This window comes from Octopus sinensis, linkage group LG4 (assembly GCF_006345805.1).
Source record: "Octopus sinensis linkage group LG4, ASM634580v1, whole genome shotgun sequence".
In the NCBI taxonomy this organism is placed as follows: Eukaryota; Metazoa; Mollusca; class Cephalopoda; order Octopoda; family Octopodidae; genus Octopus; species Octopus sinensis.
The window spans coordinates 108,649,159-108,673,959 of record NC_043000.1 but is presented as its reverse complement, the minus strand read 5'-3'; the positions used below and the strand labels follow the sequence as shown (position 1 = coordinate 108,673,959).

The window sequence follows — 24,801 nt, the reverse complement described above, 5'->3', positions numbered from 1 at the left end:
TATCGAGTTGATACTCAGAGAATGGATAATGTTTTGGGCAGAATCTTTCATCAGATTATTCAATGTGCAAAGAGGGTGTGGTGTTATTTCTAGTCAGTGGAACAGTCATGTGACCTTTGATTATGACATTATTGATTTTTGATGATATATTTCTTTGTCCTTTTCATAACTCTCATCTCTCTCATCTCTCTTCAGATAACAGCACAAAATGTGGAATTGTCTTTGACGATGTCATTTCTTCCATTGAATTTATCAACTGTTCAAGTGTCCAATCACAGGTGAGCTTAGACTTGGATTATAGAATTATCAATGAAGAACTTAAATTAAGAGACATTTTTTCCAAATCTAAAAGTCTTTCTATACAATATTATTTGTCAATAGCAAAAATAACTGATCTTCTAATTACTGCTATGTTCTGAACATATTGAAAATTGTCCTATTAATGCAAGTCCTCTTTTGTAATCCTAGGATTTTCACCATCTCTCTTTCATTTATAGTTTTTTTTTTTATTATTATTTTGTTTCAATTTTTAATTATTTTACGTTTACAGAAACTGTTTTAGTTACCATTGTTTTCAAAGAATGGTAGTAGCATTCCCAGTAATCTCTGTTTGGAGAGGACTATAGTTAAAAAATTTCTAGTTGAACTCTTAGAAACAGATCTAATACCCCAAATGTTTGATATGACCACCAGCTGCAAGCATTCAGGCCAAATCTCAAATTTAAGACCACCTCCCTTCTATCAGTCTTGTCAGCCTTGTTAAATGGGCCGAGGGGCACTGTCTTCCCGCCTGAGTAAAAAGTGTTGTTTTCTAAACTTTATATCTTAAATATCATCCAATCCTCATTGGAAAGTCTTTAGAGTTTGTTGTTGCTGGTTTGATTATTAAATTGAGCAAGTTGAATAAATCTTTCTGTTTATTTGTAGGTAGGAACTAAATTCATTTTGTCTAGTTGATGACTTGGTATATCTCTATCAATTACTCTATCAGTGCTTGGCTTGAGAGATGGATGGTGACCAACTTACTGGTAATGGAAGAATTGGTGACGCGCATCCTCGATGATGGTGATGCTGTTGACATCGTTTTATTGGACTTTGCCAAAGCTTTTGACTCGGTAAACCACCGCCTATTACTTGTCAAGCTTCAAGCATATAGTTTCCATCCAGATATTGTATGATGGGTTGGTGCCTTCCTCTCAGATCGCTCCTTCCAAGTCCAAGTTAATGGTTCGCTGTCTGATGTCTCCAGTGCGAGCAGTAGCGTGCCTCAAGGTTCAGTGCTTGGGCCCTTTTTTTTTGAGGTGTAAAAGCATCTGACCAAATGATTTGCAGTATTTATTCCAACTTTTTATGGTTTGAGTTCAAATCCTGTCATGGCCTGCTTGAAGGTTAAACTATGTTTATCACCTCTACCTGGCATCTCAGGTGTGATTACCAGAATTCACTTTACAACCAACAATCAAGCTAGGTCTCTAATTTGAAAATATCTTCCTCCCTCCCTTTGGAAACCCTGTAAAGGGCTATAGCTGCTGTCTTCCCCCTTGATTAAAAAAAAATGTCATTTGCTACTTCAAGAGGTTCTTATTGCTTATTCATTGATGTTTTTTTTTCCTCCATCCTTCCAACAGGTGACTGGCAAAGTTCCAACAGTGAGTATTGAGAAAACAGATGGATGCATGGTCTACCTTAGCCCTAAATCTTTGGACACAGAGATCATCACTGCTAAATCTTCAGAGGTCAATGTTCTTGTCCCAACAGCCGATGGAGATTACGTATGTACTCAACCGCTTCTTCATTTAACTTTGTTTCATGTAACATACCTTCTACTTGCTGCAGCCATGCTTTGAACGGTTTTGACATCAGTACTTCTTTTCAAGTTTGGTACCACCTATTTTATTGGTCTCTTTTACCGAACTGCTGTGTTATGGGGTTGTAGAGCAGACAGACACTGGCCGTCAAGTAGTGGAGGAAGGGCAAACACACACATAGATCTGTCACACAGTGGGACTGAACCTGAAATCAGATGGTTGCAAAGCAAGCTTCTTAACCACACAGCCATGCCAGTGCCTATGTTTAACAAGCGGAAGTTAAAGTCTGTCTCAGTCCTGTATGTCTGTTAGGCTGAAGCTTATCCTGTCTGTCGATGCGGTGCTGGCTACGGCCACGTTCGGACGGTTCTCTTATGTGCCACCGGCACTGGTACCACAACTACAAATTCCATTGATGTTGATCGATTTGGATTTTGATTTGATTTTTTGATTTTCACTTGCCTCAACAGGTCTTCACAAGTAGAGTTATGTGTCCCAAGAAGGAAGGTATGCACAGGTGGACTGACTATGTCCCAGGTAGGGGCCACTGGTTATGGCCTCACTTGTCCTGCCGGGTCTTCTCACGCACAGCATACTTCCAAAGGTCTCGGTCTCTGGTCATTTCCTCGGTGAGACCTAAAGACCGAAGGTCATGCTTCACCACCTTGTCCCAGGTTTTCCTGGGTCTACCTCTTCCACAGGTTCCCTCAACCGCTAGGGTGTGGCACTTTTTCACACAACTATCTTCATCCATTCTTACCATGTGTCCATACCAGCGTAGACGTCACTCTTGCACACCACATCTGATGCTTCTTAGGTCCAACTTTTCTCTCAAGGCACTTACACTCTGTCGGGTATGAACACTGACATTACACATCCATCGGAGCATACTGGTTTCATTTCTTGCAAGCTTACGCATATCCTTAGCAGCCACAGCCCATGTTTCACTGCCATGTAGCATGGCTGTTCGTACACACGCGTCATGCCTTTTACTCTGAGTGAGAGGCCTTTTGTCACCAGCAGAGGTAAGAGCTCTCTGAACTTTGCCCAGGCTATTCTTACTCTAGCAGTTACACTTTCAGCACACCCGCCCCCGCTACTGACTTGATTACCTAGGTAATGGAAACTATCAACTATTTCTAGTTTTTCTCCCTGGAATGTGGCGGAAGATGGTCTCTGCACATTTTCAGTGTTTATTGCACCAGAGCATCTGCCACATACAAAAACTATCTTCCTAGTTACCCTTCCTTTGACATTGCTGCACCTCTTATGTGTCCATAGCTTACACTTGGTGCATCTTATAGAGTTTCTACCTACGCCTTTTCTACAGATCAAGCAGGGCCATCTACCTGAAGGCGTTTGTGATTTGTCTACCTTACTACTTATAAGGACTTTGGTTTTAGCTAGGTTGGGGCTTGATTTTGAAATTCTTAACAACCTGCTTGCCACACAGATTTTCTGTCAGTTTAAGATTTCTTTATTTTTTTTTTATTTTTCAGACGGAGTTTTTTATTCCAGAGCAATTCAAATCAACTTGGAATGGTACAGGCATGTCAACACAATTTTGTGAATCATAGATGGAACAAAAAGGGCCTTTGGTCTAACAATTTACTTCTCAACACTACATCTCCCTACACCCCAGCCTGTGGATTTATGATGGGGGAGGGGTGTCATTCTAAAACTTTTTTATCCTTCTTTGCCTGTCAATGCTACTGTCTTTGGCCTAATTATGCAACAATGTACTTAAAAATAAGAATTTTTTTTTCCAAATTTTCTTTTTTTTATTTCATTTATATTACTATTGTACCATTTTGTATTCTTCAGAATCAGAGCAGTTCTTTATTTCAAACACTATTTGAATAATACAATTATTAATGATAATCATTATAATAAATAAATTCTTCTAAAAATACGAGGGAGAGAGAAAGAAATGTAGAAAGTGCTGAGACTCTGTTGTTGAAGAATTATGATTTATGAAACTTTCTATAACCTCTCATCAAATTCCAATTTGAAAAAGAAATATATATATATATATAACTCAATAAATAATTAAATTAAATGTTATTTTAACCACTTGTCTTGTCATTCAATCACTTATCTTCCTTTTAGCCACCTCCATTCATCATCAATTGTTAGGTCCCATTCAACATATACAGTGTGTATACATATATATGTAAGCATAGAAATATATGTATGTATATATAGATATATATATCAATACATGTAGATATATGAATGTATATATATGTAGATGTATAAATAGATATATATGTATGCATACATACGTATATATATATATATATATATATATATATATATATATATACACATACATACATATATACACATACATACATATACAATGTCTGCTTTAGCACTGTTTGTTATGCAGGTGAAACCCACACCTGTTTCCAAGCAAAGTAATAGACAAGAAACAGTTCATACATGAAGAATTCTAATCAAATGAAATGAGTCTTATTTGGTGATGGTGCGCAAAAAGCTTGGACGTGCTTTTGGATTGCAAGTAAATGACTGCATTAGTGAAGCCACTGTTTACAAACCAGCAAGTAAAATACATATGTACCAAGGGAAATATGAAACCACCCACACAGACGAATAAATAAAATGTGTGCATATGTCGTCGTCATCATTTAACATCCACTTCTCCATGCTTCCATTGACCAGGCAGATTTTCTATGGCTGGATGCCGTTCCTAGCCAAATGTTTCTCATTGAAACAGCATGGTTTGTATGACACTGATGATCATTTCTACAAACATCATATAATATCAAGACAAGAATACACTCATGCATGTCTATACATACATACATATACACTAATAGTTTCTATTTCCTAAGTCCAAAGACTACAGTAGATGACACTTGCACCAGGTGCCATGCAGAGCAATTTGAACAGAGACCAACCAGATGACTGGCAAGCAAGCTTAACTACCCACACATACAATATTTGTAAAAATCAATAGGAAAGTCACGAAAGTGACTTGGTGTCCAAGAGTTTCATAGATGCCATGCACGAAACTCATGGACATTGAATCAGTTCAAGACATTTCCTCATGACCGGACATGTTTTTTTTTTTTACAGAAGATTGTAATTGAACACCCTTGCTTGCATGATGATAGCGCTCATTTTGTCTAGACAAAAGCACACATACAGTCGGGGGTTTGTAAAAGTGTATATAGATAAATATATTAGTCAATCATATTCTAACAGTCCAATTTCCACATTTTATTGCTGTATATTTACAGCATGGCTGTGTGGTAAGAAGCTTGCTTCCCAACACATAATTGGGTGTCCTCTACCAAAGCCGTGAGTGGATTTGGTGGTTGGAAACTGAAAGAAGACCATCGTGTGTGTGTGCCTGTTTGTCCCCCCCCCCATTGCTTGCAAGACAATGTTGGTGTGTTTACGTCCCCATAACTTGGCAGTTTGGCAAAAGAGATCAACTGAAAAAGTACTATGCTTACAAAGAATAAGTCCTGGGGTCGATTTCAACATAAGGCAGTGCTGCTGTTAAATGACTGAAACAAGTAAAAGAATAACAAGGCCATCTACCTGAAGGCGTTTGTGACTTGTCAACCTTCCTACTTATTAGGACTTTGGTTTTAGCTAGGTTGACTCAAAGGCCCTTCGATTCTAATCCTTGCTTCCACACCTGAAACTTCTCCTCCAGTTCTGATAGCGACTCAGCAATTAGAGCAAGGTCATCAGCGTAGAGGAGCTCCCAGGGGCATCCTGTCTTGAATTCCTCCGTTATTGCCTGGAGGACTATGATAAATAGGAGGGGACTGAACCTTGGTGGACCCCTACCTCTACCCGGAATTCTTCACTCTACTCGTTGCCAACCCTCACCTTACTAGCAGCGTCCCTGTACATGGCTTGCACAGCTCTCACTAACCATTCATCTATCCCTAGTTTCCTCATTGACCACCAGATAAGGGATCGGGGGACCCTGTCGAAGGCTTTCTCCATGTCAACGAAAGCCAGGTACAGGGGCTTATCTTTGGCTAGATATTTCTCCTGCAGCTGTCTTACCAGGAATATGGCATCAGTGGTGCTTTTCCCTGGCACAAATCCAAACTGCATCTCATCTAAACTAACTCTCTCTCTAATTAGTTGGGCTATGACCCTCTCCGTAACCTTCATTACCTGATCCAACAGCTTGATACCTCTGTAATTGTATCTAGGTCGTCACCTTTACCTTTGTAACAGTTGACTATTATGCTGCTACACCAGTCATTGGGTATGACTCCTTCGTGTATCACCTGGTTAACTATACGGGTGACTAGGCTATAGCCGACACTACCAGATATTTTGAGCATCTCTGCAGTGATTCCTGATGGGCCTTGGGCTTTCTCTGTCTTCATGCTTCTAATTGCCTTAACTACCAAGGAACTGTCAACTCGGATAGCTGGTCTCTCTGTTGGGTCGACATTTGGCAGACTCTCTTTATCCCATTCATTTTCTTTATTCAGCAACCTTTCATAGTGGCGTCTCCAAACCTCTCTCTTTGCATCCTCATTTAGCGCAAGTGAACCATCATCCATGCGAACACATTTCTCTCCTACCACATCACAATTCTCTCTCACACACTGTCTTGCAACGCGAAACACCTCAAGTCTTTGGTCCTGACAGCACAGAACATTGGCAAATTTTTTCTTATCTGCTTCCCTTCAGGTTAAATAAACCTGTCTCTTAGCTTCTCTTTTGGCAGTCTGATACAATTCACTGCTACCCCTATTCTTCCAGTCCTTCCAAGCCTGTCTCTTTTCTCTAATAGCCCTGTCTACAACATTGTTCCACCACCACGTTATTTTAGGTCGAGAGGGGACTTTGCACCAGCCACAGATCTGGTCAGTGGCTCTCAGCAGGTTGTCCCTTAGAATCCTCCAGTTGTCTTCTACCCCATGTGAAGCTATATCCCCTTCTACTTCGTCAAAGGCTTCAAGTAATATATCCATAAATCTCTGTCCATTTGCAGGATCTTTGAGCCTCCAGATCTTTCTTCTCCATGTTGGTCGTCTTCTGGTCGTCCTCTTAGTCCTGATCCTAAAGTCACTAACTACCAGTCTATGTTGTGGGGTACATTCTTCGCCTGGGAAGGTTTTGGCATTTATAAGCAGCCATCTTTCCCTTTTCCTGGCAAGGATGTTGTCAATTTGGCTGGTAGGTTTCCTGAAGTTAGTGTTGCAAACCATGAGATCATTTGCATCGCAGAACTCCAGCAGCCTGGTTCCCTCCTCGTTGCGGGAACCATAACCATAGCCTCTATGTACACCATGGAAGCCCCCAGCATGTTTTCCAACATGCCCATTGAAATCACCAGCCACAAAGAGAAGGTCTCTGTCGTTCGTCAACGAGGTAGTCTGCAATAAGGCGTCATAGAATCGGTCTTTCTGTCCATCGGGTAGCCCTGGCTGAGGGGCATAGGCCGATATAATGGTTGCTAATCCATGATGAAGCACTATTCTAATCTTAAAGTATTCTGTCACTTACTCTGATTACCTCAATTACCTTATCTACCCATTTTTCAGCGAGAAGTATACCCACGCCTCCAACTCCGTCAGTGTTCCCTGCCCAGAAAATCTTGTACCTGTGTTCTTTGCCTGTGAGGAACCTACATACATATACTAGGTTGTGCATAATTATTGTGTCATTTTAAACAAATTTTATTCAACAAAAACAATAACACCATGTAACAAAAACGTCTTTAAATGATTCTTCCGGAACATATTCCCCATCTACTTGTATTACTGCTTCCCATTTGCTTGGCGTCATTTAAAGATGTTTTTGTTAAATATTGTTATGGTTGAATAAAATTTATTGGGAAAAAGCCGCAGCAATTATGCACCAACCCAATACATATATACACATACATACATATATATATATATATATATATATATATATATATATATACATACATATATGTATATATATATATACATACACATATATATAATGCCAGTGTTGCCAGAGTGGCTCCTGTGCTGGTAGCACGTAAAAAACGCCATTGAAGCATAGTTATTGTCAGTACCACCGGACTGGCTCCTGTGCAGGTGGCACTTGAGAAGCACCATCTGATTCCAGTGCCGCCTGATAGTGGCACGTAAAAGCACCCACTACACTCTCAAAGGGCTTGGTGGTAGCTGTAGAAACATTGCCAGAAAGGCGGCGAGCTGGCAGAAACGTTAGCACGATGGGCGAAATGCTTAGAGGTATTTCGTCTGCCACTACGTTCTGAGTTCAAATTCCGCTGAGTTCGACTTTGCCTTTCATCCTTTCGGGTCGATTAAATCGACTTAATCCATTTGTCTGTCCTTGTTTGTCCCCTCTGTGTAGCCCCTCTGCAAGCACACCATAAAACAGTTGTTTCGGCATGCGTTTATCTGCCATTTGAACAATATGGTTCCTCAAAATCATATCTTTAATTGAAGTGTTGCCTGCAGAAGTAAGGACATCTGTGTTTGGAGTAAAAGAACTTCATTTAATGCCTTAAATGCGAATACATACATACATACCGTACGTATTGTATGTGTATGTCCGACCACCACCATTGCTTCACACTGATGTTGGTAGGTTTGCGTCTCTGTAATTTAGCTGTTCAGCAGGAGAGACCGATAGAATAAGCACCAGGCTTACAGGGAATAAGTCCAGAGGTCAGTTTCTTCGACTAAAGGGTGATGCTCTAGCATGGCCCACCGTCAAATGACTGAAACAAGTAAAAGAATACCAGAAAAGCGTTCCGTACTACTAAAACAAGAATTTTCTTTGAATATGTACAATGTATTCTAAGGTTAAATAGTAATTCTGTTTACGTTTGTGTAACTGAGATATTCTGGTTGGATTATATAGTCATTGGTGTTACATTATTTCCTATATTCTGTAACTGCCACAATATACTTTTCTAGGCCTGAAATTTCTGTGGGGAGGGGGCCAGTTGATTAGATCAACACCAGTACACAACTGGTACACAATTTATAGGAGGTGAAGTGGCTGAGTTCCTTTCGAGCATTGGGCCTCATGGAAGCAAAGTGTTGGGCCTCACAGAGGCAATGATCAAGACCTTTGGGATTATGTCGTGGTTGAGAAGAAGACCCATCAAGCCGAGCAAAACTGCAGTCATGGCAGATACTGGTGTCACACAAATAGCACCCATGCTGGTGGCATGTAAAAGCACCCATTACACTCTTGGAGTGGTTGGCGTTAGGAAGGGCAATTACACCAAATCAGAATGGATCCTAGTGCAACCTTCCAGTGTGCCAGCAAGGACAATGGATATTAAATGATGATAATAACGAACATATTAAGAATGTACAAAAATATAGTCCTACTTACTTATTAAAAACGATATTAAAATATTGTAAATACTTAAGATTTATAATTCGCTTAAAATCTGAGTGTAGAAAATACAGTAAATCCATATTAAAGTTTACAATCCAGAAGTTGATATCCGACGGCCTTTTCTGAGGGCACAGTGGTGCAAATAGGAACTTAGATTTTCTTCAATAACACTGCCTCCTTCATCAAGGAAGACTCAACCGTTAAGATTACATTTGTTATGAGATCTGGTGGACTCCATTGCTGACAACCTTTCTAAAGAGCTACATTCTGGTGGATGTTTTCTTTTTTTATATCAAACTACTATTGAGAAGAAGCTATTAATAATACCAGAGGTGGTGGGTTGAAGAAGGACTAAACCAAATTTTATATTTCAGATGTAATGGAATTATGGTTTCATTCTGTAGTTATGTAGAGTTAACTGGATGCTTAAGGGTCTAATAACACCTGTCTACAAGAGAAGATGACAACTGAAAACTTATTTAACATTGAGGAGTTTATGCCTACGCAGAATAGTTAGGGATTCCCAAATACAAAGACTACATTTACGCGTGTGTGAATTATAAGGATGGGGGGGGGTGCTTCTATTGACCAAGATAATTTACACTGTATATTTTGCACTTTATGGTTGTGGATATGCGTAGCTAAAGATGTAGAGAATTCGGTTTTAGTATTAATAAAAGAATTCATATGTGCACAATATATACGGTACTTCCTGCATATATCATTACACTTTATACATTCTAATATCATTTTTAATAAGTAAGTAGGGCTACGTTTTTGTAGACTCTTAAAATATTCTTAACATATTTATATATTCTTCCCTCTTCATAGTTGTCCACGTCTCGCATTGACAATCAGAAGGCCCTTGATAACGCAGTGCTGAAATCTTTGGATATGAAATCTGGGTTTATACTTACATAAAAAAATGGGAATAAACACTACTTTATATTAAAAGTTCCCCTGCGCATTTCAGCCATTATAGTTGCGATAGAAGTTCCAAATGTATTTAGATACTCAACCACAATGGATCCTCAAGGAACACATTATAGTATCAAATTACAGATATGTCCCAATAAACACAATAATGTGTTCCGTAAGGATCCGTTGTGGTCGAGCATCTGTATGCATGGGGAACTCCAGCTGCAGGGTTTCAAACAACCATAATGGCGAAACGCGCGTAGTAACTTTAATATTAATTTGTATTTATTCTTATTTTTCCACATTTGTTTGGTAACTCATAACTAGTTATACTTCTCAGTATGGAAGTTACTTAACTATACAAAAAGCAGTCTGGGTGATGAAAATCTACGTAAAGCTCTCTACACACACACTGGATAAAGAGAGATAATTCTGACTACGTGAAGCTGAAGTAAAAATTAGAATTAGTTCCCTTCAAAGACATATTCGATTACTTTTTTTCATGCGAGTTTCATATTTTGTGACTACACGATTTGGCACAGTCATTAGCTGCCAGAAGTGACTGACAGCTAATTCAGTGGTACTGCCGACGATTTTATTTACTTAATTTTACTAATACAAAACTCCCAGTCAAATTAAAAAAGGCGCCAGGACAACAACTAAGCTGAAACGTTGATTCACTCCATTATCACCGAATTTCCTGCCACGTTCCTTGAGACCAATGCCTCTCATAGCAAGAAAATCCACGCACACACACTCACATAAATGTGTGTGTGTTGTGCGGCAGTCGATGTGATGCACTAGCAGAGAAGATCCTATTTCTCAATAATTTACTATGATTCAGTGCGGATGGCGATGTGGAGAGAAATCAGAATGAGGAATGCGGCTGAAACTGCAGGAATGCTGATATTCTTTGAATGGAGGTCGATAGACAACGGTATAACTTTTCGTTTAGGGCTGTTGATGGAAATGCACGACAGGTGTAAGGTCAGATGCTTCTTCAGGCCTGCATATAAGCCGAGTGGAAATATGATTGTTGAAAGACACCAACGCACAACCAAGGCCTTGGCCGAGAGGAATGAAGCCATCCAATAGGCAGTGCACGAACTCAGAGGAAGGGTGTCAGAAGTGAAGTCCCGAAAAAATGTTCGGTGACGGAAATGCCGCTTCACATTCTGGACATCTGTAGGGTCAACAGTTTTTCAGACAACGAAAGACAGAGAGGTTGACGTAAGCACCATAAACCTGCAAAAGTCACAAAGAGAACAGCTGCTCACTTAGATCAATGGACGACTTTGAAGTGGAATGAGAGTATCATGAAATGATCAGGGAACGTTGAATCAGTGGATGATATTCCAGAAGTTTAAAAGGGAAGTGAAGCGGGCGAATATAACACGCCAATATTTTAGTTGGGCAGCCGGTGGGAGTAGTTGTGGACGGAGTCCTTGTACAGCGGCTGATGTATTTCTTTTAAGCAAATGCCTTCAATTTGGTCTACATCATTTCTTTCTTCAGAGTTCGAACGTCGATTTGACCTACCCGGTCAAACTAAAGCGTTTGACCCAGTTTGAACGGCAGTTTTTAACATAATTTCTAGGTAACTAAAAAATTTAAAACTTCGTATACTGGTAGAATGTGTTTATAAAATGTCTTTTTCGCTTGGCTTTATTGAGAAAATTCTATAGTTTGTAAGATATTTGTTGTTTTTTTTCTTCAATTTCAACCAATCAATGACGTCCATTGAGGTAAAAAAAACATTCTGTGCCGTATGAATATGTCCCTCGTTTAAGAAACAGATTTGGGTTTATCTACATTTGTGAAAAAAAAAAAAGATACCCTTCCCACCCTAACTCAAAAACAGATTGAAATGCAATAGATCGATTCTAGGGTCATAATTATGGGTGACAATTTCATGATACCGCTAGAAAAAACTGCCGTTCAAACCGAAAAGATCAAAAAAAAAAATAGTGTAATAGGTGTAAAACAACTTGCTCTAGACGAATATAACAAAAAAATTGCGCGCTCGCGAAAGGGGGGGGGGCTCGGAAAATTCACATCGTGAATTTCCGAAAGCGTCTGAGGGTCTGACCCGGGCACAAAAACAAAAAAAAATTCATATCCATGGCCTTTAAACTGCATTGAACTGAATTTAAATAAGCAAGAAAGATATTATTAAAGAAAAGGCCATAGCACCATCTTTAGTATCTGTTGTTGTTATTATTATTATTATGGAGTTGGATGTGCGTGTGTGTGGTGAAGTTATTAATATCAATACATTAACCAACACCATTGAAGTGAAATAATAGTTTCTATACTTTTGGTTTGGCACTGCTGAATTGAGTCAAAGACTATATAATACAAGTCAGCAGAAAAAGAGAAAAATGCGATATTCATAACAGTAAAAAAATAAGACCTCCTCCAAACAGTAACCCTTGTGTTTAAAATCTCCCTAACAAAAAGAAGAGAGGTTGTTTGGCTATGGACTACATTGATCTTTCCATGTTGTGGTTTAGCCAAAAAGTTTGCTCAAATCAAGTAAACTTATGAACCAAAGGTAGCCTAGCCATGACCATCTCAATGGTTCTCTTTTTTTTTGTCAGACATGGCTGTGTGGTTAAGATAGTTTCAAGTTCAGTTCCACATGCCTTCTACTCTACCTGACCCCAGTGCCCAGTGAGAGGATTTGGTAGATAGAAACTGTGGAAGTCTGTTGTATGTGTGTGTGTGTGTCTTTTTACCCCACCCTCACTACTTGACAACTGGCTTTGGTTTGTTTACATCCCTGTAACTAAGCAGTTCAGCAAAAAAGTCCAACAGAATAAGTACCAGAGTTTTAAAAAAATATGCATTGGGGCTGATTTGTTTGAGTAAAATCCTTTAAGGCAAAGCCCTAGCATGGCTGCAGTCCAATGACTGAAACAAGTAGAAGAGAATGGTGTACCAAAGATTATACCATTCAATGTGTTCTAATGCTCCTCTTGAGTCATTGCAAGGGAACATGTGCTGTAAAGACATGGGTAGAGAAGAAGCTCCAGAGTGATACCATTCAGGGCTTCGGATAGAGCATAATTTTTAGAGAAGAGAGACAAGGATAAGAAATGCCTGATTGAGATGGTGCAAACCTCAGCCAGGTCTGAAGATAAGTTGTAATTTTGTTGTTTATACCTAAAACATCGACTGCTTGTTTATACCCAAGAAATTGACTTGTTGTTTATAACTAAGAAATGGACTTGTTTATACCCAAGAAATGGACTTGCTGTTTGTACTCAAGAAATGTGCAACGCACAGGTTATAATTATTTCTATAACATAATAATTTAAATGTATGTTAAAGAGAATTTAATAACACAAACTGTCTGCATAAAGAATTAAAAAAATTTTTTTTTTGTTTTTGTGCCCGGGTCAAACCCGGAACATTCACGATGTGAATTTTCCGAGTCCTCTCCCCCCCTTTCGCGAGCGCGCATTTTTCTTGTCATATTCGTTTTGAGCAAGTTGTTTTACACATATTTAACTGTTTTTTTTTTTATGACTGGGTCAAACACTTTAGTTCGACCGAAAAAACAGGTAGTGAGATAAATTTGGTCGTTCCTCCCTAAGTCTAGAATAACAAAGTAATATTTAATCATAATTTTCCAAAAAGCCTAACAATTTGCAAATGTTTAGCTCTAAGTTCAGAATATTTTCATTTCAACTACCAACAGGTTGACAGCAAGAAAAAGATTAACTTCGATATATGCATATTCACTCGGAAGGATTATAAATAAACCAATCAAAGAATGTTTCGCTTCACCTAAGTGTGTTTAATTGTATTTCTTGAAAAGATCTTGTAGAAAAACATGGTACTAACAAGTGAAATTAAGTTATCTGATAAGGAATGTTTTCTTTAACTTTAAAATATCTTCACTTTCTTCAGAATTTCTTCTCTTTCTTTTTTTTTTGCGAAATACGTACAAAAATACGGAGTTTATGATTCATGTGTGAGTGTGTGTTCTTGATAATCGTTTAGAACAAGTAGTTTTACACCAATTACACTATTTCAGTTTGGGCAAGTGTATTACTGTGCCAAATTTTAAAAATTTCAGTAAACTTTAATTTTTGGAATGTGCAGAACTCATTGCCGAGTGCCATGCAAACATATTCACTGTTGAAAATCAAAATGTACCATCTTCACCATCTCTAACAGCAAATTCCATAACAACTATGAAATTTACACCTGCAATGCTGCGACGTCACCTTCAAAATAAGCGCAACTATGCCTCCCCTGGTCTTGATGGCGTTACATACCTGCTTCTCAAACGTGGCAGGTACTTCCTTTTACACCAGCTTTCTATTTTTTTCCAGTACTGTCTCAACAATGGTGCTACTCCGGAGCAGTGGAAAACTGCCAGTGTCATTCCTCTGTTCAAAAAGGGCGACCGCACATCACCTGTCAACTATAGCCCAGTCTGTCTCACTAGCTGTATTGCAAAACTGATGGAATCGTGTGTCAAAGAAACACTTTGGACCTTCTGGAGCTCTCACAGTCTCATCCGACCCTCACAATATGGATTTGTCCCTAACTCCAGCTGCAGTGATCAGCTTGTCGAGTTCCTTGAGGACATTACCCAGATCACTGACAGTGGCTCATGGGTGGATGTTGTCTACCTTGACTTTGCTAAGGCTTTTAATTCTGTGCCACACAAAAGGCTTATGGTGAAACTCTCTGCAATGGGTGTGAGGGATGATCTTTTTAACTGGTTGAAATCCTTCATTCTCAGCCGAAAGGAGGTAGTCACAGTTCTAGGACAGCATTCTACACCATGAGATGTCATCGGGTGTACCACAGGGATCTGTTCTTGTCCCCTCTTGTTTGTGGCATACATTAATGACATAGATGCCAATTTAAAGAATGCCACAGTATTGAAATATGCAGACGACATCAAGCTGTACCTTGAAATTAAGAGGACAGATCCTGATGTCTACAACTCTTTCCTGCAATCAGACCTGGACACAATGCAGCAATGGATCACAGACTAGCTGTGAACAAGTGTACCACCATGCATTTTGGGAGAAAAAACCCTGCGTCCACATACTCCCTCCACAACACTGATATCAAGAAATCCTCTTGCGAGCGTGACCTAGGCATCACTGTCAGCAGTGATTTGCGTTGGACAAAGCATATCTCTAAAATTGTCAAGAAAGCCGAGGGTGTCTTGGCATCACTCAGCAAGACCTTTGTTAGCCGCTCTCCAGCCATCTATTTAAAGCTGTATACAGCTATGGTACGACCACACTTGGAATTCGCATCATCAGTTTGGAACCCCTATCTTGCTCAGAACATTGACCTCCTGGAATCTGTTCAGAGACGTGCAACCAAACGCATACCCTCCATCAGACACCTACCATACTCTGAGTGCCTTGTTTCCCTGGGCATGGATTCACAGAAGCTCCGGCATCTGGCAATGGACTTGGTAAACACCCACAAAGTATCAAACCACCCTCACCAACAACAACACTGAACACCCTTTTGATCTCCATGTGTCCAACACACGGGGACATGCCTTCTAAGCAGAAAACAGCCACAGCTCCCATGATGTTCGGACAGGCCCTCATGCTTTCCGAAACTACACCTGATTGTCCCCTTCCATACTCATACACATATGTGTATGCCATGACTCATGCACTGTTCTTTTCCTGACGCTTGTACATTACCCTATGTATTATACATACACTTTAGATGAGTTGTAGTGCACCTGAGCACTGTACACAATGTTTTATTATTATTATTATTATTATTATAAGGTGTACCCCTATTTTACAAGCATATTTTGTGGGAAACGACAAATTTAGTACACTTCATCATACACCTAGAATATTACGTTCCCAGATCTGATGACATACTTCACTCTCTGTGTAATGTTAAGTATGGAAGAAGGGATGGAATCAAGGTGTGGGTGTAGTGGTTCATTCTTATGAACAAATGTTGGTTATACTTTCACCAACATCTGCACATAAATATATACTGTTGGTGCCAAGAAGACCATTCAACCATAGAAATCATGCCAAAACTAAGATGTTAGAGTAATCTGGGGTATTTTGGCTGGCCAGATCCTGCTGAGCAGTTCAACCGATGCTTACAAGGAAAATCAATTGGATATAAAATGATGATGATGACCCTTCATGATAAGATGGTTCTTAAAGGTAGTATGTTACTCAAAAGCTGAGCTTTCCAATTAGTATGTATTTACTCATCAGAAGGCACCATGTGAAGGTTTCATTTTTGAAGTTAACCCATTCATGCCGACTGTTTAAACTGACAATTTATAAGGGCATAAAACTTGATACAAATTGTGACTAGTGTTTGATCTGTATCAAAGAATGAAACACGTTCTTAATGCGTATGCAGTCTGTATCAAACAGAAATCAATGAAATTGTTTTACAGTTGTTATTTAGGTCAAAATAATAGTATCTGTGAAATTTCAGGCAATTTCATTCACCAGAAAAATTTTGGCAAATGTAGTGGTTATTCTTATGAACAAATGTTTGTATACTTTCACCACATCTGCACATAAAAATATACTGTTGGTGCCAAGAAGACCATTCAACCATAGAAATCATGCCAAAACAAGATGTTAGAGTAATCTGGGGTATTTGGCTGGCCAGATCCTGCTGAGCAGTTCAACCGATGCTTACAAGGAAAATCATTGGATATAAAATGATGATGATGACCCTTCATGATAAGATGGTCTTAAAGGTAGTATGTTACTCAAAGCTGAGCTTTCCAATTAGTATGTATTTACTCATCAGAAGGCACCATGTGAAGGTTTCATTTTGAAGTTAACCCATTCATGCCGACGTTTAAACTGACAATTTATAAGGGCATAAAACTTGATACAAATTGTGACTAGTGTTTGATCTGTATCAAAGAATGAAACACGTTCTTAATGCGTATGCAGTCTGTATCAAACAGAAATCAATGAAATTGTTTTACAGTTGTTATTTAGGTCAAAATAATAGTATCTGTGAAATTTCAGGCAATTTCATTCACCAGAAAAATTTTGGCAAAAAATGGGTTAAGGCAGATATTACACTCTTTTGAGATTTTATAAAATTCGTACCATCTCAAAGCCTGTACTTCTTTGTTTCATTAATATATGCCTCTGGCTTCCACAGTACTATCCATATCATGTCTTTCGATTATATATGGTGTTTTCTCATCTGGACCATTCATCCTTCTTTCTTCACTTTGTCTTTCTCTTCTTTTATTTTTTTTTCCACCCCTAAACACCTCCCTATTTTAGCTTCTTTTTCTTCCCCTTCTTTATTTTATTCATTTTATTCCACTGCCTATTAATTTTATTTGTTCTTTTTATAAGTTGCTCACCACTCACCCAAACTTTTCTCATTTTCAGAAGAAAACGGTTTGGGTATAAAGGGATCTATGAGCAGTTTACCATGAACTTCCTTTGTGCACAATTTAACTGATTCTGAAAGACAGACAGACAGACAGAGAGAAACGAGAATCAAGTCCAGCACATGACTGGTGTTTTATTTATTAATTCCAAAAGAATGAAAGTTAAAGCTCAACTTGGCTGGATTTTAAGTGTGTGTGTGTGTGTGTGTGTAAGGGATGTGCCATCTGGGTAGGCAAGCAAAGAAGTGCCTACTCAGACCAAAACTATAAATATTAATTATTAAATATAAAATGTAAGTGATTTCCAATTTATTATTAAAAAATTGCTAATTAAATACATGGAACTCATTGGTATAATTCAGTAAAAGATTATTATTTTAGTATAAGACAGGATATATATATACACACATATATATATACATACATATATCTACATTCATAAATACATACACAAACGTGCACATATATATATATATATATATATATACACATACATATATACACACACACACTTATATGTATGTATATATATATATATATATATATATACACACACACACACACACTTATATGTATAATATATATATATATATATATATATATATACACACATATACATATACATATAAGTGTGTGTGTGTGTGTGTGATAATGCATTTCAGTATTAAACCCACCTGTCATGATTAAAGCTCCAGAATGCATTAAATGTAGAGACATGATAGTGTCATTACAGTGTGGCAAAAAGTGTGTGCACATGTGTGTGTGGCACTCCGGTGATTGAGCTTATTCTTTGGAGATTTTAAAAATTTATTGTCAGTATATAAAACAGTAATAACTAATAAATATATGTGCATGTGTGTATGAGCTTGTTTGTGTGTGTGTATATAGATATATAAATTTGGTGTTTGTTGCATTCCATTACTTGATAAATGAAAAAAATATATAAACAAATGACAAAAATGTATACTGAATGTAAAAATAAACATGTGATAAACAGAAAGTCCATAATTCTTCATCAGTTATCGACCAATGGTACTTTTTTTTAGTTTTGCATCCTTCAGCGATAAGACTGAATGCTTCCCAAATGGCAGTGCTTGCAAAAAAAAACAATTTTTCACATAGAATTAGGGATAAGAGCAAACAAAACGAAACAACACAGAATGTGATTTAGGAGGGTGAACAGTTGAACGAAATACGGCCTTGGGGCTCAGAAGATGAGAACGGTGAATAACACTTAGAAAATATTTTGAATGAAGGAGAATGGAGAGACAGAATTTGTGACTGGTCAGCTAAGAGACCAGTCTAAGAAAGGAAGAAAAAGAACTGGCTGCAGCAGGGAGAGAGATCGACAGAGAAAAGAAAGGGGAAGTGGATGAAGGGGAAAGAGAAAGGCTAGGAATCAAAGAGGGAGGGAGAGAAAGAGAGTAAGTAGAAAGGCCGTATTTTGTTCAACTGTTTGTCCTTGTCCACCATCCTAAATCACACTGTGTTGTTTGCTCTTGTCCCTAATCCTACACAAAAAAAAACACAACTTTTTTTACAGGCCCCGCCAATTGGGAAGCATTCGGTCTTATCATTAAATGTGTGAAACTGAAAAAAGTACCATTGGTCGATAACTGATGAAGAATTATGGACTTTCTGTTTATCTCATGTTTATTTTCACATTCAGTATACATTTTTGTCATTTGTTTATATTTTTTTCATTTATATATATATATATATATATATATATATTCTAAAGGATGTATGTGTGTGTATATATATATATATATATATATAATAAATATTAGGGAATAAATCCAAACTTACAGGGAAAAATCAAATTTAGGATTGAATCCAATTTTATAGTAAAATATTATATTATATTAAATTAGAGACAAACCACTATTAGGCAAATCATACAATGAAAAACTGAAGCCAATACATAAGATTATTTAATTTATATTTAAATATATAACAAAATTATTAAAAAAAATAATTAATATATCACTACGATCGTTTCATGGCTGTTAATTTCTTTAAATTTCGAGTTACAGTCATTCATCAGGGTTTAAATATTTATCTTGGCGAGTTCATTGTTTAAACCTCGCCAAGATAAATATTTAAACCACCTGATGATGACTGTAACTCGAAAATTTAAAGAAATTAACAGCCATGAAATGATCGTAGTGATATATTAATTATATTTTTTTAATAATTTTGTTATATATTTAAATATAAATTAAATAATCTTATGTATTGGCTTAAGTTTTCATTGTATGATTTGCCTAATAGTGGTTTGTTTCTAATTTAATATAATATAAATATATTATATATTATATTATATATATATATATATACAATAGAGCGTTTACACCAGTTTACATGATCCATTTGTTTACATAATATTTTAATTTCAAATGAGAGCCGATTGTTAAATTTTGCTGCGCACAGAAAAAGAGACCAACACAGAAAAGTTTCTATGTTAATTAATGTTTCAATAGTGTCACACTTGAAATGACTTCACCCTACAGCACAAACATCGTTTAAAGTTCATTTGGTCCATAAATATTTTTCCAGTATGAATTAATTACCATGTAAAGATTTTTACTTCAATATTAAGTTTGGAAAATCAGTAAAGTTTATTTGCTATAATGAGGATTAGAAAATGCACTCGAGTAAGTGCCTTCTTAGGGCACTGGGGACCTCATTATTGAAGAACCCCAATACTGTGGTTGTGTATGTAGGGCACAGGGATTTGCTCTTCCCATTAGCATATAACAATTTCAAAGTATGGCACAAGGTCAGCAATTTAAGGGGAAGGGATAAGCTGATTACATTGACCTCAGCGTTCAATCCTGAAAGGATAACGGGAAAAGTTGATGATGACAGGATTTGAACTCAGAATGTAAAGGGTTGGAAGAAATTCTGCCAAGCATCTTATCTGTTTATCTCACACAATAACATTTCTGCCTGCTAGCCCCTTTTCCAGGAGCATAGAAGGTTGCAAAGCCAGTTTGGCTTCATTTGTTTATATATGTGTGTAAATAGATATATAGTGTATAATAATTGTGCATTGTTTCTCCCCACCAAACTGAGCCCTCAGCTCTATTTTTGTTCCCAATACCCTCATTCATAGAAGTAGGGCTATAGTGATGTCATAATATATTTTATAATGCTTATGGCAAAAAAAAAAGAAAAACTTTCATGATCTTCCATATTTAATATTGGTGTGTTGTTCCAAACGGGAAACCAGCATTTTTTTTTTATTCTAAATTTTTTCTACTTTAATATTATATTCTATTAATTCAGCAATATCTTAATGATGCAATATTTAATTTTATTGCCAAATCTGGAATAATATTTGGTAGCTTAGCACAAACCAGTTGCTAAATTTTTAGCAGTTAAATGAACCAGTTGATAAAATGCTGGCAACTTACCACAGTGAATGTGGAGGTAAAAGAGAAAGAGAGAAATAGCTGTCAATTTCTTTCTGTGGGCAGAAAAGTAAAGGGATATTAATCCCCTGAAGTGTGGCCAACCAGCCATGGATCATGTTAGAATAATCTCCATTTTGTCTTCAGTTTGAGAAGAGAATAATAAAATGAGTTTACCTTTGTTTACCTCCTATAGCACATAGATTTTAGAAGAAGAAGAAGAAGAATTAGTTTGCACAGTAGAAAAGCATCCAGCAATACCCAGCCAAATTATAAAACGCCATAGTAAATAAAAGCCTCATTTAAAATCATGACTGCATTTGTTATATATGTATCAATACATAACAATGATGATGATGAATATATTTCCCACTGAACCAGGCTCGTTTATGTGTCTATGAATATGTCTTTAAGAGTAGAATGTGAAGCAGATAAATCTATAAATAATAGCAAATAAATATGGGTTTAAAAAGACGTCCTTGGATGGCAAAGGTTGTCTGTGGGACTTGAACCTACATCTTCTGTAAACATGACAGATGATCTACCATTGCACTAAAGCAATCCTTTGAATTTTTCCAGCCATTTCAGGAGCTTTGTTCTTACCAGCACAAATAAAAAGAGGGACAGTACAGGCAGAAACAAGGAACATGCCCCTTGTGTTTGAATACTATGTAAATATTCTTTTAAAATACTTTTCATTTAATCTTTCCAAAATTTAATTCTTTTCCATACTTACAGTTGAAAAAGTCTCAATGACTGAAACTGGTACTGAAATGTTTTTTATAAAATTATTTTAGCATTTTCTACTTTGACTTTTTTCCATATATATACATATATATATATATATATACTAGCAGTATCGCCCGGCGTTGCTCGGGTTGTAAGGGAAATAACTATATAAGCATTTTTAGAGATGTAAAGTAATAGCCATCTCAATATGGCTAACCACAAAGGGGGGTGTTACTGTAGCTTTTTACGTTCTGAGATTTAATAAATACATTTTTAGAGAGTTACTTCCCATATATATGCCAAAAATGCATTAAAAATGGGAAAAAAATGATGGTAAAATTTTTTTAAATCGTAGACTCACCGTAGATGCGTGCTAATACCGAGAAGGGCTCGATATGAATCACGACTATAAGATACCCGCTTTTGGTTAAACTGCACCGCAAAATGTGGGAGTAGTTAGGAATCTAAATCGTAGGAGACAGACACCACACAACCTCACTTTTATATATATAGATATATATATATGATTGATTGATTCTAGTTTCAGCTCACGAGCTGTGGCCATATATATAAAAATAATAAATCTCTGAGTGATATATAGTTCTTAAGTTACATTTGTCTCATAGTGATAGGGTATGTTGTTTGTAATCTATTTTGTTGATATCTGTATATATTTTCACACTGTACAAAGACAGTGTATATGAAGACATGGCTTTTTTTTTTTACAAATGTTGACTAAAATCTATGACTGGATTCTATAGTAGAGTGTAAGCATATTATATATATATATATATGTGTGTGTGTGTGTGTTATGTACATACATACATACTAAAGTAGTTAATCAGTTGCCTCTAACACATATACATCTTCCCATACTAATTCTGGCTATGTCATGAGAAGTTTGCTTCTCAACTACATAATTCCAGGTTCAATCCCACTGTGTGTCTTCTACTGTAGGCTCAGACTAACCAAAGCCTTGTGAGTAGATTTGTGGGTGGATTTCAGTTACAGATGGAAACTGAAAGAAGCCCATCATGTATATGTGTATGTGATGTCTCTTAATACCCATGTTTGTCCTACACCACTAATTGACAACCGGTGTTGGTATGTTTACATCGCTGTAACTTAACTCTACATAAAAAAAAATGATAGTAGTGGGGGGCCAGTTTCTTTGATTAAAACTTCTTCAAGATGCTGCCCAACCATGGCTGCAGTCTAATGACCAAAACAAGTAAAAGATAAAAGCTTATGTCAATGTATGTGTGTATAATTATATATATATATATATATATATATATAAATATATATATATAACATACATAGGTGAGACTAAGTTGATGTGTGAAAGCACGTGGTTGAATATATAGAAAATGTAAAAAGTAAAAAAACTACAGAAGGCTTGATGTTTAAAAGGTTAAAAAATATATATTTGAGTCAATAGGTCTGAATGGATGTTATAAATTTTTTCCTAAATGACATTGTTTGTTGAAGAAATGACCGGTTTCGCGTTCAGCTTTTCAAATTTCTTACTCGTTCAAATTTCTTAACAATGTAAGAAAGTTGGAAAAGCTGAACACGAAACGAGTCATTTCTTCAAAAAACTATGTCATTGTAGGAAAAAAATTATAACATCCTAACAGACATATTGACTCAAATATAATCGTTTATAATAACAAAACATAGTATTATTATTCACTTATATATATATTCTATATATATATATAATATATATATATATATGTATATATTATATATATATATATATATACATGTATATATATATATATATATATATATATATATACATGTATATATATATATATATATTATATATATATATATATATATATATATATATATATGTGTATATATATATATATGTATGTATGTAAGAACCACAACTGAAACAAAACACATTTTGTCACACTAACAATTATGGTTTAAGTGTTTATCCACTCTCACTTATTTTTGAGCCCTTTATTCTAAGTGACTGGACATAGCCCTCTTTAAAATTGTCCCCTCTGACACATACATATGTGTTTTTGCATATATACATATAATTTATTTCTTGTGAATATAATTTGGTGGATATATGTGTGTATCTAAGTGTAGCTGGTGTTATTGTTTAGCGTTTGCTTAGCCTGATAGAACAAACCTATCATCGAACTCAATCCAAACATTATCCTCCCACTTTGTTTTCAGAAATAGGTCTTTGACCATATTATCCAATATCTCACTTTTTCAGGATGCTGTATTATAGTCACCGTGTGATATGGCTGCTACTTTTAACATTTTGAGTACCCTGTAAAACAATCCGTGTAAGATCAGTGTATGTAAAGTTTTGTGTATATGTGCTTGGGTGTGTATGTGTGTGTGAATGATGGGGTGCTGTAAAGTTCCTGGCTCTAAGGGTATCGTGAAAGGCCTGGTTGGTGGCCCAGGCTTCGGAGTTCTTTTACAGGACACAGAAAAACTGAAGAACCACTGCAATAAGTGTGTGACTCTGAGAAGTGAATATGTTGACTAAAATCATAATTAACTGATCATCCTATATTTTCTTTTACCCAAAGCCAAGGAACATTGCAGTACCTCCTGCCTGTTTCTGTGTAAACATCTATATATAGGCGTAGGAGTGGCTGTGTGGTAAGTAGCTTGCTTACGAACTACATGGTTCCGGGTTCAGTCCCACTGCGTGGCACCTTGGGTAAGTGTCTTTTACTATAGCCTCGGGCCGACCAAAGCCTTGTGAGTGGATTTGGTAGACGGAAACTGAAAGAAGCCTGTCGTATATATGTATATATAGATATGTATGTGCGTGTTTACGTGTCTGTGTTTGTCCCCCCAACATCGCTTGACAACCGATGCTGGTGTGTTTACGTCCCCGTAACTTAATGGTTCGGCAAAAAAGAGGCTGAAAAAATAAGTACTAGGCTTACAAAGAATAAGTCGTGGGGTCAATTTGATCGACTAAAGGCGGTGCTCCAGCATGGCCACAGTCACATGACTGAAACGAGTAAAAGAGTAAAGAGAGAGTATAAAAAGAGATGATGCATAAAATATAACAAATATATAACCACGGTAACTGAACTTTTAATTACCAATGGATGTGTATTTTTTTATGTTTTATACATCATCACTTTGTATATACATTCACATCAATCACTTGCTGAAT

General features: G+C 36.8%; 1 protein-coding gene across 8 annotated transcripts in view; it reads left to right on the top strand.

Moving 5' to 3' along the window:
• The window catches only part of LOC115210264 (adenylyl cyclase-associated protein 1), a 132,008-nt gene extending 128,184 nt beyond the window's left edge, over positions 1–3,824 (top strand). For all 8 annotated transcript variants that reach the window (XM_029778751.2, XM_036502311.1, XM_029778749.2 and 5 more), the window contains 3 exons: positions 196–278; positions 1,629–1,772; positions 3,308–3,824. In XM_029778751.2, the coding sequence (XP_029634611.1) occupies positions 196–278; positions 1,629–1,772; positions 3,308–3,385 (305 nt within the window). In that variant the 3' untranslated portion in view covers positions 3,386–3,824. The remainder of the gene's footprint in view (positions 1–195; positions 279–1,628; positions 1,773–3,307) is intronic.
• Positions 3,825–24,801: the final 20,977 nt, after the last annotated feature.